Source organism: Haplochromis burtoni, unplaced genomic scaffold (genome assembly GCF_018398535.1).
Source record: "Haplochromis burtoni strain Fernald_Lab_line unplaced genomic scaffold, NCSU_Asbu1 Contig_347, whole genome shotgun sequence".
NCBI lineage: Eukaryota > Metazoa > Chordata > Actinopteri > Cichliformes > Cichlidae > Haplochromis > Haplochromis burtoni.
Window position 1 is genome coordinate 471067 of NW_024582708.1, and position 15018 is coordinate 486084.

Below are 15018 nucleotides of genomic sequence, written 5' to 3' on the forward strand. Positions count from 1 at the left end.
GGGCCAAAATACCAGCTACTGTGTGTGCAAACCTGGTAAAGACCTATAGTAAACGTTTGACCTCTGTTATTGCCAACAAAGGTTATGTTACAAAGTATTGAGTTGTATTTTTGTTATTGACCAAATACTTATTTTCCACCCTGATTTACGAATAAATTCTTTACAAATCCTACCATGTGGATTCATGGATTTTTTTTTTTTCACATTCTGTCTCTCACAGTTGAAGTGTACCTCTGGTGCAAATTACTGACCTCTGTCATCATTTTAGGTGGGGGAACTTGCACAATCGGTGGCTGACTAAATACTTTTTTGCCCCACTGTATCAAACGATCACTATGGCATTACTGAGAGTTGAAAAACTGTCTAAAGTCTTTCATCTTTAATAAAATGATCAGCGTTCTGCTCTACCAGGTGTAACAATTGAGTTTAACATCCAGGCATCCATGAAAACGGAATTTATGACATTTAACGGAGTTAGAAGTTAGCAGGGAGTTAGCTCGCTAGCTTCTATCTAAATACAATATAGCATGTCCTGACTGCGGGGTTTTGGAAACAAATTAAAACGTACAGCTCTGTTATCACTTCCAGCATAAATGAAGACAGAAAACTAAACAGCAGTGACGTTTGTAGGGTTACTGAAGTTGGGCTAGCTGCTATATAATGATGTGCTACGTGACCGCTAGCGACACAGCTATGTTAGCATAATATAAACAAGCTAACTTTTTTTCCACTCGATAAAAGTTAACGTGAGTGTTCTCGGTGGTCAGGAACAAATGTAATCGCATGGCAGGATGCTGTAAAAGGACCAAACTTCAGCCAGGAGAACAACTGAGATAATCCATCCACAATACGAGGTTAGTCATTCATATACTGCTGCATGGGCGGGCTGTAGTTACATCCTAAGGTTTTAGGAGCTTTTTGAGATCAAATAGAAGAAAATACATAATGCTCCTGCTCGTTAATTGAACGTGTCTGTGATCCCTGCAACCCTTATGTCTTCTATTAAATGTGAGTCTATTGTCTTACTGGTCTTCCAACTTGACTTTCAATGTTTTGATCAAAAATACAGTGTGACACATTTAAAGGCTGTAACGATTATGTCATTGTGTCTATTATGTGGATAATTAACGTATAAATAAATTATGTCCTTATATAATACACACTTGATACAGATCATAACATTTGAAAGTTTAAAAGCAAAGCCCTACCAGTATGCACAAACTATAACATACTTCCTAAGTTGTTACTGCCAGCTGTAAAAAGGAAAAAACTGTTGATACACAAGCCTGGACTATTAAATTCCTAGGGTGTTTCAACTTGTCCTGATTTTATATTTTTAGTCAACAGACCATATATAGTGAGTGGCATATTATGACGATATTGTAACAATACAGCTCTGTCTGGGTCGAGACATTTTTGCATGCAAGTGTTTTTTGTGTTTTTTACATTTCAAATGCAGTCTTTGTTGTTCACATACCCTGTGGTGCACGCATGTGCGCTTGTTTGTGTTTGCATATGAGTTCTGTCACATAAGGCTGCAAAATAAGTGAGCAGTAGAGGGTTGTTTGATATTTGGAAACGGCATGCTCTTGCATCAATATTCATGGGTGACAGGTGTGCAGGGATAAAGGAATGTAACACAGAAGTTTTAAAAAAGGAAAAGCCTCCACAGGATGTCTTTTTGACTTCCATTTAGACTTGTTTCATTTTTATTTCTTTTTTTGGGCAGCCTTTCAACTATAACAAGAAATTTACACCTTCTTTACATTGCTGTTTCCCCTTTTCATGCACTTTTCTGTCATCTATGATTATCTAAGTATGCACATACATTCATTTGTTAGTTATTTGTAATGTTGAGGAAGTTGTTTCTGTTCTGTCACATGCACTAAGATCTGGATATGTACAATGGCTGCGTAGCTTAACTTTAAATGTATTGAATCTGTCAGAAGGTAAAAGGTTTTTGTTAAATTGGATGTCGTGCCAGTGCATCTATCATGACATCATCTTTGTCTTTTTACTGAAGTTGTGATTTTTACTCCATGGAGTGACAGTGTTATAAAACTGACTCTCATCCAAATGAAGTGTTACTGGAGCTGTTTAGCTCACTAAAGGATTTGCTATCTTGAAATGGTTGAAACGTCATCAATGATTCAGTATTTGCATTTTCTCCACATATAAGCACACTGACAATTCTTGTTCATACTTGTTCATAATCCTTATTTTCAAATGCTTTGGAAAAAGCAATGACATTAAACTACATGTGGTTTTTAAAATAATACTTTAGTTAATAAAAAAATAGTTTGCTTTATGCTATTTGACTTAAATATGGTTATAGCAGGCCCAATGCTGCAACCTTCTGGAGTCTAATTTCCCTTCATAAAATCTGGGACTACATTGCCCAGCAGACACATTTGCATAAGGTTCATATCAGCACTTAAAGGTGTTAGATGCATATTAATTTACCATTGTGATAGTTGAAGGTATTTTTCCATTGGTGAGACAAATGGGTATACATTCTACATCCCCCCCCCTTTTTAAGTCATAATCATTAGCACTAATATCATGGAACTAGGATGACCTGGGGACCTCTGGTAAGTTGTAATAATTGCAGAGGTCATTTGTGGTCATTTGTCTTTTGCAACTCTGCCATGTCTGCAGTTTACAAAGTAAAAATTCTACAGCAAATTACCCACCACACCCCACAAAAAACAGATCTCAGAATAATTCCTGTGTAAATCAGTATTTCAATGGCCTTTATTGCCTTTTAAATTGTTTTTCTTTTTAACCTTTTTTCTTTCTTTTCTCCTAAAGAGTTGTGGAGACTGTGTAGGCAATTATAAAATTAGGAGCGTTACACAGCACTGGGCACAGAAGGAGCACGTTGAAATCTATCAGGAATTCCAACATTTGTTAGGGAACAATTTGAAATGTTTCAGCAGGATCCACAGTTATTATGCGTCAGCCTAAATATGTCAGTAAATTTGAGTAAAAAATGAAAGAAAAAAGAAAACTAGTCAGTGATGAATCTAAAAAACACAACAGCTTACACACTGAGTGGCTTCAGCTTTTGTGTATTAAATTTAAGAAAAACCCTGACTTTGCATCAAGTCGAGATTAAACTAGATTTAGGCCAACACACTTGCAGTTTTATCAGTATAATGCAGTACTTGCATTTACAGAAAAGATTTTTCGCACCAAAAATAACTGAGTCCCATGTGGCAGAGACGTGTGCTGTCGACACACTTAAGTCATATCTATACTATGGACTGTGTGCAGGAGATAATGTAATCTCACCTGGATCATCGAGCTGCTAAAGTGGAGGAAAATTAAACTCTTGACATTGGTCTTTTAAGTTAACTGCTAATATACAATGAATTTGAGTGCTAGTTTATATTTTTATTATTTTACCTAAACTGCTTATATATGCAAATATTGTCATTTATAGCAATGAGAGAGGAAGTCATGAGGTATGCTGTATTTTCCTGTTTTCATACTGCTTCACTTTCCCTCTGTGTTCACTCAGTCCATGCCCCCTTGTGACCCGTCTTCCCACGTGACAGACATAACGCATCACACAAGCCCTACATTTCAGGTTTCACTGTCTGCTTACTCCAGTGTTAGTGTCTCAGGCAAGTGCTTTGGGGCACTCTAAGAATTATTGGGATGCTTGAGTCACATTTATTGATGTGTTTCTTCTGTATTTCAGTCCATCAGCATTATTGGTAATGTGACAGCTGTACAGCTGTCAAAAAAGTAATTGGTTGTCATTTTTCAAGCAAAAATGCTTATAATAAATGAGAAACCTTGAGGTTTCAGGCCTCTTTGTCAAACATATCCAGATATTTGGATCCTTGGATGTCCAGTCTTTCAATGTGCGATGGGCATTTAAAAACACCATAGCATTCTTTATTAATAGCTACATGTAGCATATCTGTAAGGGGCATCCAAAACTAATATTTCTTTTACTTTGCATTATATGCTGTACTGATCTTTATGACAGGTGCACTGCAAAAATTAAGTGCCTCAATAATCACAGACTGTCTTCTTCACTTGCAATTAAACCATCTAATTAGCAGAAAATATGGTTTGTTGTTTTAAGGATTATGAAAGTGGGGGAGTTCAGGCTCCCCACTTTTAAAACAGTGGGGAGTCTGAACTTCTTCTGCAGATACTGCAGTTATCCTTAATGGTACAGTGAGGCAGGTGGTGGGAGTACCTGACTGTTTCTGCTGCTGCAGAGTAGTGCACCACAGATGCCATTTTATCATCAGAGTGTTAAGCAGCAAAAGGTGGATTTTGCTGAATGTCATGTACACTGTGTTCAAAATATGAGGAGCACCTGCTCTTTCTGAAAAGCACAGTGGAGCTGGTTCCAGGCAATTGATATCACCTGTACTAAATCTGCTTTTTTCTTTCCAGCAAAAGGCAATAGGTTAAATATGTTAAAAGAATGAAATCATAATTGAGTAGCTGGGAAAAAGGCATTTACTGCACTGATTATCTTTTAAGTTAGTCCAAACATCTATTGGCACCTTCAGTCTTTAACTGACCTTTTTTTCTCTCTCCTGTTAATCTGGTCCGTCGCCAGAAAAGAAATCTAGGAACCAACATCTTACCTGGATTAAAATGCTATTAATTTAAAATCAGCAACATTCCTCATAACTCAGCTGTTGTAAATCACTACATCAGTTGTTTGTTTTCTGTCCTTCTTGGTCATCATTCTTTCTTTTCTTTTAAAAAACAAAAGAAACTGATTCAGGTATGTGGAGAAAATGTGTTTGGGAGATATCGTAGAGAAATCGGCATACTCTTGTCTTCCACTGAAAGACTTGAATGGAAGGAACTGTATACTGTAACATGAGGCACAAGGTAATCTTTTTCTTTTCTTTGAGTCATTTCTATTGCACTGGTGCTGTGTACACCTTTTTTGAGTTGGACACCCAAGTGTACTGTGCTCCCGTTTAGTTTTATGGTTATGTTGATGTAGAGGACTGGCAGTTTCCATTTAAACCAGGATTTACTACTGTGTTTGCATATCGCAAAAAATGCCATGCATAGCTTTGCACTGTTTTAAACTCATAAATATGCACTGAGCAATCCTTTGACGTGTGTTTATATTTATCATTGTTGTGCTCAGAGGTGAACTGAGGAGAATTCTGATGTTATCTGTAAATGAAATTAAGTTGCATTAAGGCCATGCTTCACTTTTTTTCACAATGAGGAACTGGGGATTCAGTGCAGATTTCTGTTGTTCCCTAATTTGAAAGCATCAGAGCTATGTCTTTTGTAGCAGCTGACCAAAACAGAATTAAGATTTGTCCACATGAAATGTGGATTTTCATCTGTCAAAATTCTTCTTCTTCCTCCTCCTCCTTCCTATTATTATTACTATTACTATTAGGGGCATAACTGCTTTGATTGATAGGTGTCCAGACACAGGTACCTGTGTCTGTTAGGCCTCATTTCACTACTTTGAATCATTAAACTGGATCCCTTTACAGTTTGTGCTGTTGAAGCCTTTTGAGACTTTTTTGAGTCCCAAAATTATCTATTTAAAACTATTGCTTTCAGCAGGGTGCAGACCATCCAGGTTGTATTAGTCTATGAGTGCTTGGAAAAATATCCATGTAACTTGGAGAATGTAAATCTCAACAGAGTGTGAAAAAACCCCAAAACAAAACATGTACCCCACAATAATTTGAGTCCAATTCTGCCTAATCAGCTGGCTCATTTTTTTTTTTTCATATTTATTTCATTTTTTTGTGCTATATTAGCATAGTGGTGAAGCCTTAAGTCATATTCAATCTCTAGTATAACCGTAACACTAAACCTTTTAGTTTACTGGGTAATTCTGTTCACTAATTTTTATAATAACTTAACATTTTTGGCTTTAAGGTAGTAAGGTAAGAGCTTGTCTGACCGATTTGTCATACAACCGGGGACATCAAATTGACTAATTATAATTTAGTGATTTCACTGTGGGCTGTATAATGTAGTTGTGGATTTGTATTGGAAGACTGACAGATTCATAGTTGCCCCACAACTGTTTGCAGTTGTTTGCAGAGTTTGCACCTGTTAAAATGAGGTATATAATCAGTAGATGTTCAGTCTGATTTCCTGAACCCCGAGGGATTTAAAAAGGAAAAAATTGAACTTCTTTTAGTTTACGTATGCGTTTAGTTGATCCTTTTTTATTGCCTCTTGCTTTTATTGCCTCTTGCTTTTGACATCTAATGGTTCTGCGTAGAATACAAATTTTAAGCCACTGTGTCCTGGTTGGCTTTAAGGTGTACAGCTCGTTCAGGCCTTCAGATAAAAATTTGTGTCTTTAGATGTTAAATAAATCTAAATTGTCATTACTGTTAACTTGATTGTAGTTATTCTTCCTATCTGTTGCATGCAGCAAGTCCCCCCCCCCCCACATTGGTGGTTATGATGCTGCAGTTGGTTTGATGTTCTAGCATAAGCAATAGTGGTATGGATGGTATGAAACATCAAAACAATGAAAAAGAAAATTGAAACTTGGATTATTTAAAATTCTGCCTCATGATATACATATATTATTATGTATGTGCAATCTGTCCTTTTAAAATGAGGACAGCTTTAAAGTGGACTACAGATGACTGTAATAATCTGGTATGTATATATGTATGTATGGTATATGGTAAAGGTGCAGTTTTTAAAGTTTCAGTTTGTCACATGTTGAGTGCAGTACAGCAATCTTCAGTGCGTACTGATGAATTAATGCTTTCTGTGATGATGAAAAGGGTCTTACGTTCGTGCAATTGCAAAGAGCACATTGGCTCAGGCAGACTCAAGAGTGAGTCACTCAGAATTGGTTTGCCGCAAACAAGCTTGTACTTATGAGGAAAATAGATGTTGAAAGGATGACGATATAGAAACATCCAGACAGAGAATTGGATACCAAAATGATCTGGTAATGCTGACATTGTCCATTCATGTAATGTTAGAACAGCTGGATATTAAAGCTTTTAGGTAGCCTGTTTGCTGTGTCACACATCATTACTGGTGATCATGGATATCCTTGTGTTTGTTGTGACTTAATGTGCAAAGTCAATATCTCAGCTGTATCTGGTTACGAACCTTTACTGTCTATGATGTTATTTGAACTTTAATTATTTTGGTGCCCTCATAATTAAGATACCAGTCAGCATGTTAGCCATTTGTTAATAAAATGTTGCAGTCCCAGCACAGTATTTCCTTAGAATCAAGTGTGTTTAATGAAGTGGACAGAGGCTTCTGTTTAACATGCTACACGGACAAACTACAGATTTTCAGCAAAATAAAACTACTCAAAAGATATGCAGGTGTACTCGTGGGGATTTTGAATGAGTTGCAGTGATGCTTTTTCAAAGGCAAGAAGTTGAATAAGTTGTATTATCTTTGGTCCTGTCCACCTCCACTTCTTTGCTATACACAAACCCCCGTGGCAATGCTGCTGCACAGGTTTGTAGGAACAGACAGAAGTAGTGCACAGTGGCCTGAAAATGATCTGTTCAAGTTATTCTGAAATGACTTCATACTATCATTTCTGCACTTTGTCAGTGCAGGCTCTGAGTCTCAGTGAAAGCTGGGAGCACACAATGTTACTCTCCAACTTCTGTTCTGCAGCGTTTCTATCATCTTTTTTTCCCCTGTGTTGTTGAAAATGTGATTCACAGTCATATAATATTACAGCAGACATATAATGCATCATATAGCCATATATGCTATCTTGACACTCCTGGTTATGGGAGTGCAGTCAATAAAGGTCATTCAAAATGTGCCATTTCAAATGTGAATCACAAACGGAACTCTATTCTGGCTAAATATAATAATATTGTATTGTACCATACAATTAATGAACATAAGGCAGATTTAAAACACTTGCCTCTGTGCTCTGTCATGTATGTTAAAAGAATAAAAATACACGAGAAAATCATGAGAAAATAATCAAGATTTTATACTTTGTGATCTATTGAATTATTAAACACTTCTGTCTTTAACATCTTGTAAGTACAACATGGTACAGAAATGTTGTCAAACTTACTTGACCTTTTAGTAAAATAATTAGGTTTTGTCATCACCAAGACAGGTACAGTGAAACATTTTCATCCTCTGCTTTGCACACTGTTTTAATGTACAGAACAAACCTTTGTCTTGTTTGGGCTTCTCTTACTGTGTGTGTGTGTGTGTGTGTGTGTGTGTGTGTGTGTGTGTGTGTGTGTGTGTGTGTGTGTGTGTGTGTGTGTGTGTGTGTGTGTGTGTGTGTGTGTGTGTGAGTGTTGTGTGTGGGTGGTGTGTGTGTGTGTGTGTGTGTGGTGTGAGAGTGTGGGTGGAGTATAACATGAAGTTTATGGAGCTTCTTTAGTGACCTGTAAAAATTTCTGCTTAAACTGAGACAATATTGACTTAGTCTCAGATAAAACTGCACTTTAAAGTTATCAAACAATACCGAAGCAGTCGATACATGAAATTCATACAGTCCATATAGTTTTTAGGTGTAACATTTTTTTTTCTTTTCTTTCAACTTAAACTGTAAGGGAAGAGTCAGTTAAAGAACTTATTCTATTTACTGTTGTACTGAAGCAAGTGTCCTTTAGTAAGGCAGTAGTTCAGTGGCTGACTCAAGTGTAATTAACTTGGAAGGATGCTGCAAGAAAACATTTGTCTCAGATTTTCTTCTTATAAAGGTGTGCTCACTACTTACTGTACCTTTATATACAGTTGTATAAGAGTTAAATACACATACATGTGTAGTTCTTTGGGAGATTTCAGTGCTTTCTACTTTGATTACAATTATGTAAGATTAAATCCAATATGCACTGTTTTCTTTGATTTGAAAAATCTTTATTTTCTTTTTATATTGTAGCTCTACTTTTTTTCCCTTACAGATATCAGAAATTTCCTTTTTTTTTAATGTGTGCTTTTTTTGGAAGTAATTTGATTTATGATCTTTTCTGTTAACAGATGCTGTGAAGGGATAGAAGATGAAAATACTCAAGAAGGACAAGCAGCAGGTTTGTGTTATTACCATGCATGTACACAAGAAAAGTAGGCCATTCATAAAAGCCTTTATACACAGCTGCTTTGATACTGGATAAAACATAATTATAAATGTAATTTTGAAAACACTCTTGAGTAGATTCATCATGTAAATCTTTGACATTTATTCACTTAACTTGCTTAACATCTCCCAGGGTAAGTTTGTTACTGTTGACATGCATTGTTGGAGGCTGCCGGTTTACAGAATGCTGACAGGATAAATGCTGTCGTCTCTGAACAATATAAGTACTGAACTCACCCCAACACTTCTCTCTTGCCACAGTTCATCATTGTAGTGAGCAAGATCATTATTTCCAGTGTAAAGAGTGCACTGACGTGTAGCAACAATTTTACACTGCAGGAAAACAAAACGGTTAATTTGTGCATTTCTGATTCACAATTCTGCAATAGATAGGCTCTGGTAATTATTAATCTATGTTAGCTCTGGTTGAGCAGGTAGAGCCCTCAAATCGGAAAATCAATGGCCAGAGGGCTGTGTTTTGAACTTTTCTTTGGCAACCTTAGTCACTGTTCCTCTTCACCCTTTGGACAACTTTTTTTTATTTGATTACACTTAAAGGTTCACACCATGGCAAAAAGTAGGGTGTATAGAGCAGTTAAAATGAAAAGAATCCTACATTGCAACAGCTTGTCTTTAATGTCCTGGAAATTATGTGTCAGTAGATCTGCTTCACAATGACTGTGTTATTGCTCACTCTGGAGTCACTTGCAATATGAGGTTATATGATGAGTTTGTTTAATGTGAAACTGATTGATTGTATCCATAAAAAAGTCTCTGATAGCGCAGGTTTTGAGGTTGAATCCGTACTCTTCAGTAGTACTCTGCGCTCCATCTTCTACATTAAGTCATCTGAAAAACTTGTTTTGCCATTTTGTGTCAAACCCTCTTGTTCATGCGGTTGTAGAAATGTCCTGTATTTTAGTATTACTTTGGTGCTTTTAGATGTTGGCTTGCGCTTTGTAATATTTACGAGTCAAGCTGAGCAGAGTGATGAGTCAGAGTTTTCGTTAGTGAGAGGCGACACAGCAGTCTCTCAGCTGGGCATATGAGGCTACCATACCGCAGTAACAGGGTGCCAGCACTGTCATAACAGCAGAACGTGATCCTTCAGTCATTATGATCATTATTTGCTCCTTTTATCTTCCTCGGTAATGAATTTAAGGAATAGGTAAAGTTGGTAATAGGTAAAAACTGGTGGAAAATGATGAGAGTAAAAACTCTGAACAACCTCTGAAGTCTCATATATTGAACTTTCTGTTCAACAAAGGGCACATTTGTACAAATATAGCTGACCTGACAAGCTTTGCACTTGTACTGTCAAATTTCCAGCTCTGAGGGTGGCAGTGTGTGAGCATGAAGAGACTTTCCCTAAGTTCAGTGTGGCTGTAATGCATAGAGACTCGGTGACACTGACATCTATGGTTTGAGATTATTCCATATAAGTTATGACTCTTTTTTTTGCAAGAAATTCATTTAATTGAAAATGTTTATTTTTACAGGCATACATAAACATAATGATTACTGAGGAAAAAATACAAATATTTTTTTGAAAATCATTTTTGTGAAGTACGGAAAATTCCTCAAGCAGTTTATGACAAACTGAAACTTCAAGGTGACTTTTTTCATTGTTTTTTTTGACTGTGTAAACAATCTCTCATTTTGAATGCACCAGGGTTTCTTGTTTTCTACTGCCAAAATAAGCTTGCTATTGATGGTAAACTTCGGCTAGCAGCAGTCTTCTATCACTGACTGGTGAGTCACTACTGGCTTAGATGTGAAAGTAACGCAGTTTTATGATAATGACTCTTAAAAAACAAACAAAAAAAAACAACCTTACTTTTTTCATTAATGTTTATTCATATAATACTGCACAAATTAGAATATGTGCATATATCTATACATTAATACATAAACACGAAAAAGTCCACAGTTCTAACATTTCTGTCTTACAAATAACAAAAAACCCTCAATTTAAGATAGTTTTTTCCAGTTTAGTCCTGCGTGAAAAGAAACAAAAACAACAATAAGAAGAAATCAAAGAGGAAAAAAATACAGAAGATAGCTGAAGACCTGTATTTCTTGTGTCACTTAACCATTTCCTGACAAATCTGTTTTGAGCTGTAGTCTTGCAGGATTTTTTTTTTCCATATTAAGGTTATCCTTTAGCCAATATCTCCAGTGTATTTTACTAGGAAGTTTTGGTTTCATCCAAGAAGCTATTAAAACAAAAAATAAGAGCAGAGTTCTTAACAGCTATATCAGTTTTCCATCTCTTATATTGAATGTGTGCCTAATATAGAGAGCAGTTAATCTAAAATCTGTTTAATCTCTTCTTGAACATCTTTCCAGAAATGCATTTCTGTACAAATAATTCTGATGTATTCATTCTGGTGGAAATTGTTCTACCTGGTATGGTAATCCAGTATAATACCTTGCCAAATTATTTTGTGTTGAGTGAAACTTGTGGAAATAAACATATTTTGTGTTCTAACACTGTGTCCTCGACCTGAGTCCTCTCACACAGGACACAGTACAGCTTTGTTAACTCAGATTTGTCTTGGTTAAGCTAGTTTAAGGTCATTTTATCTGCTAACTCCAGAGATACAGAAGTTTTCTCTTTTTACTCTCTGATTCAGGCGTTGTTGTATTGGTGCAGTGGCTGTGTTAATTAGTCTGTTTATTTGACTTGTGTATAATCATTTGTAGTGGCATGAAAAGGCTGAGGGCCTTTATCAGTATCAGGTAAAGTGAAGTTACAGTATCTGTGCTTGGTCTGTAATATTGTTTGGGAATGTTTGGATGCAGCCAAATAATTCCTTGTCTACACTGGCACACTAAATCACGGTTAAGATAACAAAACATGTCAGCAGTAGAGTTGGTATGAAAGGGAAAGAGCTTCATCCTTAAATAATTTAGTTTCTGTTTTAGGCAGTGTGCAATCTTACTTAAGGCTTACATCAGTTTGTTTACATGAGAAAAGTGATGAGATTTTCACTGTCGCAGTGATGGTGTGTCTGGCATCTTTCAAGTGGCCATCAACTTGTCTGGTTATCTTCCTGCCACATCTTGAAGCCACAGTGATAATGTCATCATGGCACAGTGATGTGGAGGAAACTAATGTCTGTGTGGTAATGTTTGTACAAGGCTGCTGCAAGATGTTGGAAAAATGATAACAAAAGTGAGACAATGTTGATTGTTCAAAAAGAGATGGCAGGGAAATATTTTTGTGTAGTGAGGGTAGAGATCGCTTGTAGGAGCAGGACAGATGGTAGGAGTCCCGAATTTATGTTTTGAAGTCTTTAAAAACGGATTCGTCCAGCTGGTAACAATTCTCTTAACAACAAAAAATACTCTGTGTGTTTATGTCTCCTTTGAGGTGACTGTTTTGCCAGCTACTAAATCCTGTGTAACTACAGTTTGGTCAGTAGATTTTTGGACCATAAGCCCGTGTATTTCATTGTAGCTTTTCCTTTGTACACCAGCAGATTGTAATTAGAGATGGCACAATACCACTTTTTTATGTCCGATACCGATATCATAAATTTGGATATCTGCCGATACCGATATGAATCCGATATAGTGTTTTTTAATCAACAAAACTGTTTTTTTAAATATCTTGCTGCATTTTGTATAAGTTCATACTCAAGTTTAAAACAACAACTACACTAAAGCTATTCTGTTATACCTGTATGCAAAAAAAAAAATTTCATAGTTCAGCAATACTGATCAATCTAATAAACTTAAACCTACACCATCCTCCCTATTCTGGTATTTTAAAGAGTACTTAGCGTAAATATTAAGCAACCTAACTAATAGGGTTCCAACTCCCAGCAACAACAAAAATAAATAAATAAAAAATAGGGAACCACCCCTCACGCTCCACCTCATGATGCTTAATCGACGTAATCAACCTTAATTTGATGCAGTGTGAAAAAAAATGCACAGAAATCAATTATTTTTCAAGAAATATTAAATAGATTCAACATCTTTCTTCAACAAAATTGCAGACTGCACAGATGGTACCTTCCCAAAGGAAAAAGTACTATAGCTTACTAGGGTATATATATTAGACTTAATAGTTACTATATACAGTAATGGACTTCTATTCATTTTACATCAAATTAAAACTTTGGGTGTCAGATAATTATTTATTAAAAGCTAGACATTTTAAATGAGAATAAGAAAGAAAAGTATGTCTTTGTGCCCCCTTTTCCCTGTTATGCCCTATCGGCCCCCCTGGCTAAACTTTGCTAGATCCGCCCCTGCACAGTTACCAGCGTCAGCTACGTAGAAAAAGATCCTGGTGTAGAAAGTAATATTAAATAAATTCTAACAACAGCTTATCAAGCTTAAACGTGCTGCTGTTGTTCAGCCGCTGGTTTCCTCTTTCTGGTGCAAAGTGGGCCAAAAACAAACAAGAGAGACGGACTCGCGACAGAAAAGCCGATCAGCTGATCATTAAGCAGTTTCATGATTGAAGTAGCAGCAAGAAGAGGCAGTCGCTTGTTAAGCTTAACGCAGGAATGCTTTACAAACATTCAGAGATGGACTTACACACTTGCTTTACTTCTCTCGGGGATAACTTTGTCGGAGATGAAATGCCGGGTTGCTAGCGAAGCTCCAATGCTATCCAGACCACCGACAGGTCCCGCATGCCACAGCCGCTCTATCACGTGATGCATACTGCTCCGACGTGCTAACGTTCTGAGGTGAGTTACGGCGTGTTGCAAGTTTTGTGAGGTGCTTTCGTGATATTTAATGGATCGGATTACATTTTTTATTTTTCTCCGATATCCGATCCAGTAATTTAGGTCAGTATCGGACCGATACCGATACGTAATATCGGATCGGTCCACCTCTAATTGTAATGGATAGATTTTAAACAGTCTAGACTGGTTAAAGCGCGCACTTTCAGATTTAATTCAAGGGGTTGACAAAAGTATTGCATAAACTGTTTAGAATCCAGCCCTTTTATACATAGTCTCCCATTTTCAGGGGCCAAAAGTTGGAAAGATGGGAGAGTTGCTTCATGGGCAAGTGAAGCCTATTCCTTCATTATTCCAAAACAAACTAATTGATTCCAGGTGCTGACTTGCTTTTGGTAGCTATTTGTTTACATTCTCAGCATTAGGTCAAAGAGATGTTGATGTAGTTGGAGGATGCCATCATTAGTCTTGGAACTTGAACTACCGATCAGGCAGATTTAAAACAACCCAAAAAACTTGAGGATTGGCCAAATCAACAATGTTGTACGTACTTAAAAACAAGTCACTCACCATCACAGGAACAACAAATCGGCCTCATAGACCAATTCAGTTTTTTTTTTAATTTTTAAAAAAATTTTTTTTTATAAATATACTGTCAAATCACAACAGCAGTTGCCCCAAGGCACTTTACTGTAAGGTAAGGTAAAGACCCTACAATAATACAAAGAAAACAGAGAAAACCCAAGCAAGCTTTGGCGACAGTGGAAAAGATAAACTCCCTTTTAACAGGAAGAAACCTCCAACAGAACCAGGCTCAGGGAGGGGTGGCCATCTGCTGCGACTGGTTGGGGGTAAGTGGATGAAGACGGGACAAAGACACGCTGTTGAAGAGAGCCAGAGATTAATAATAGCTCATAATTAAATGCAGAGAGGTGTATAACCACAGTGAGTGAAAAAGTTGACTGAAGAAAAAGCACTGCATCATGGGACTCCCCCAGCAGCCTAGACCACTGAAGATAACAAAAGTGGATGATCACACAAATTTTTTTTCCTTGGTTAAGTAAAACTTCTTTCACAACATCTGCCAAGAACACTCATGACAAGGTAGGCATTTCATTGACAAGGTCTAGAATCAAGAGGCGCTTTCATGAATGTAAACACAGAGGGTTTACGACAAGCGGTAAATCACTGGTTACACTCAGCAGCAAGAAGACCAAATAATCTTAAAAAAAAAAAGATTTTGTC

General features: G+C 36.8%; 1 protein-coding gene across 5 annotated transcripts in view; it reads left to right on the forward strand.

Moving 5' to 3' along the window:
- Positions 1-15018, forward strand: part of chd6 (chromodomain helicase DNA binding protein 6) — a 92878-nt gene that overhangs the window by 11881 nt on the left and 65979 nt on the right. For all 5 annotated transcript variants that reach the window (XM_014340234.2, XM_014340235.2, XM_014340233.2 and 2 more), the window contains exon 2: positions 8971-9020. In XM_014340234.2, the coding sequence (XP_014195720.1) occupies positions 8991-9020 (30 nt within the window). In that variant the 5' untranslated portion in view covers positions 8971-8990. The remainder of the gene's footprint in view (positions 1-8970; positions 9021-15018) is intronic.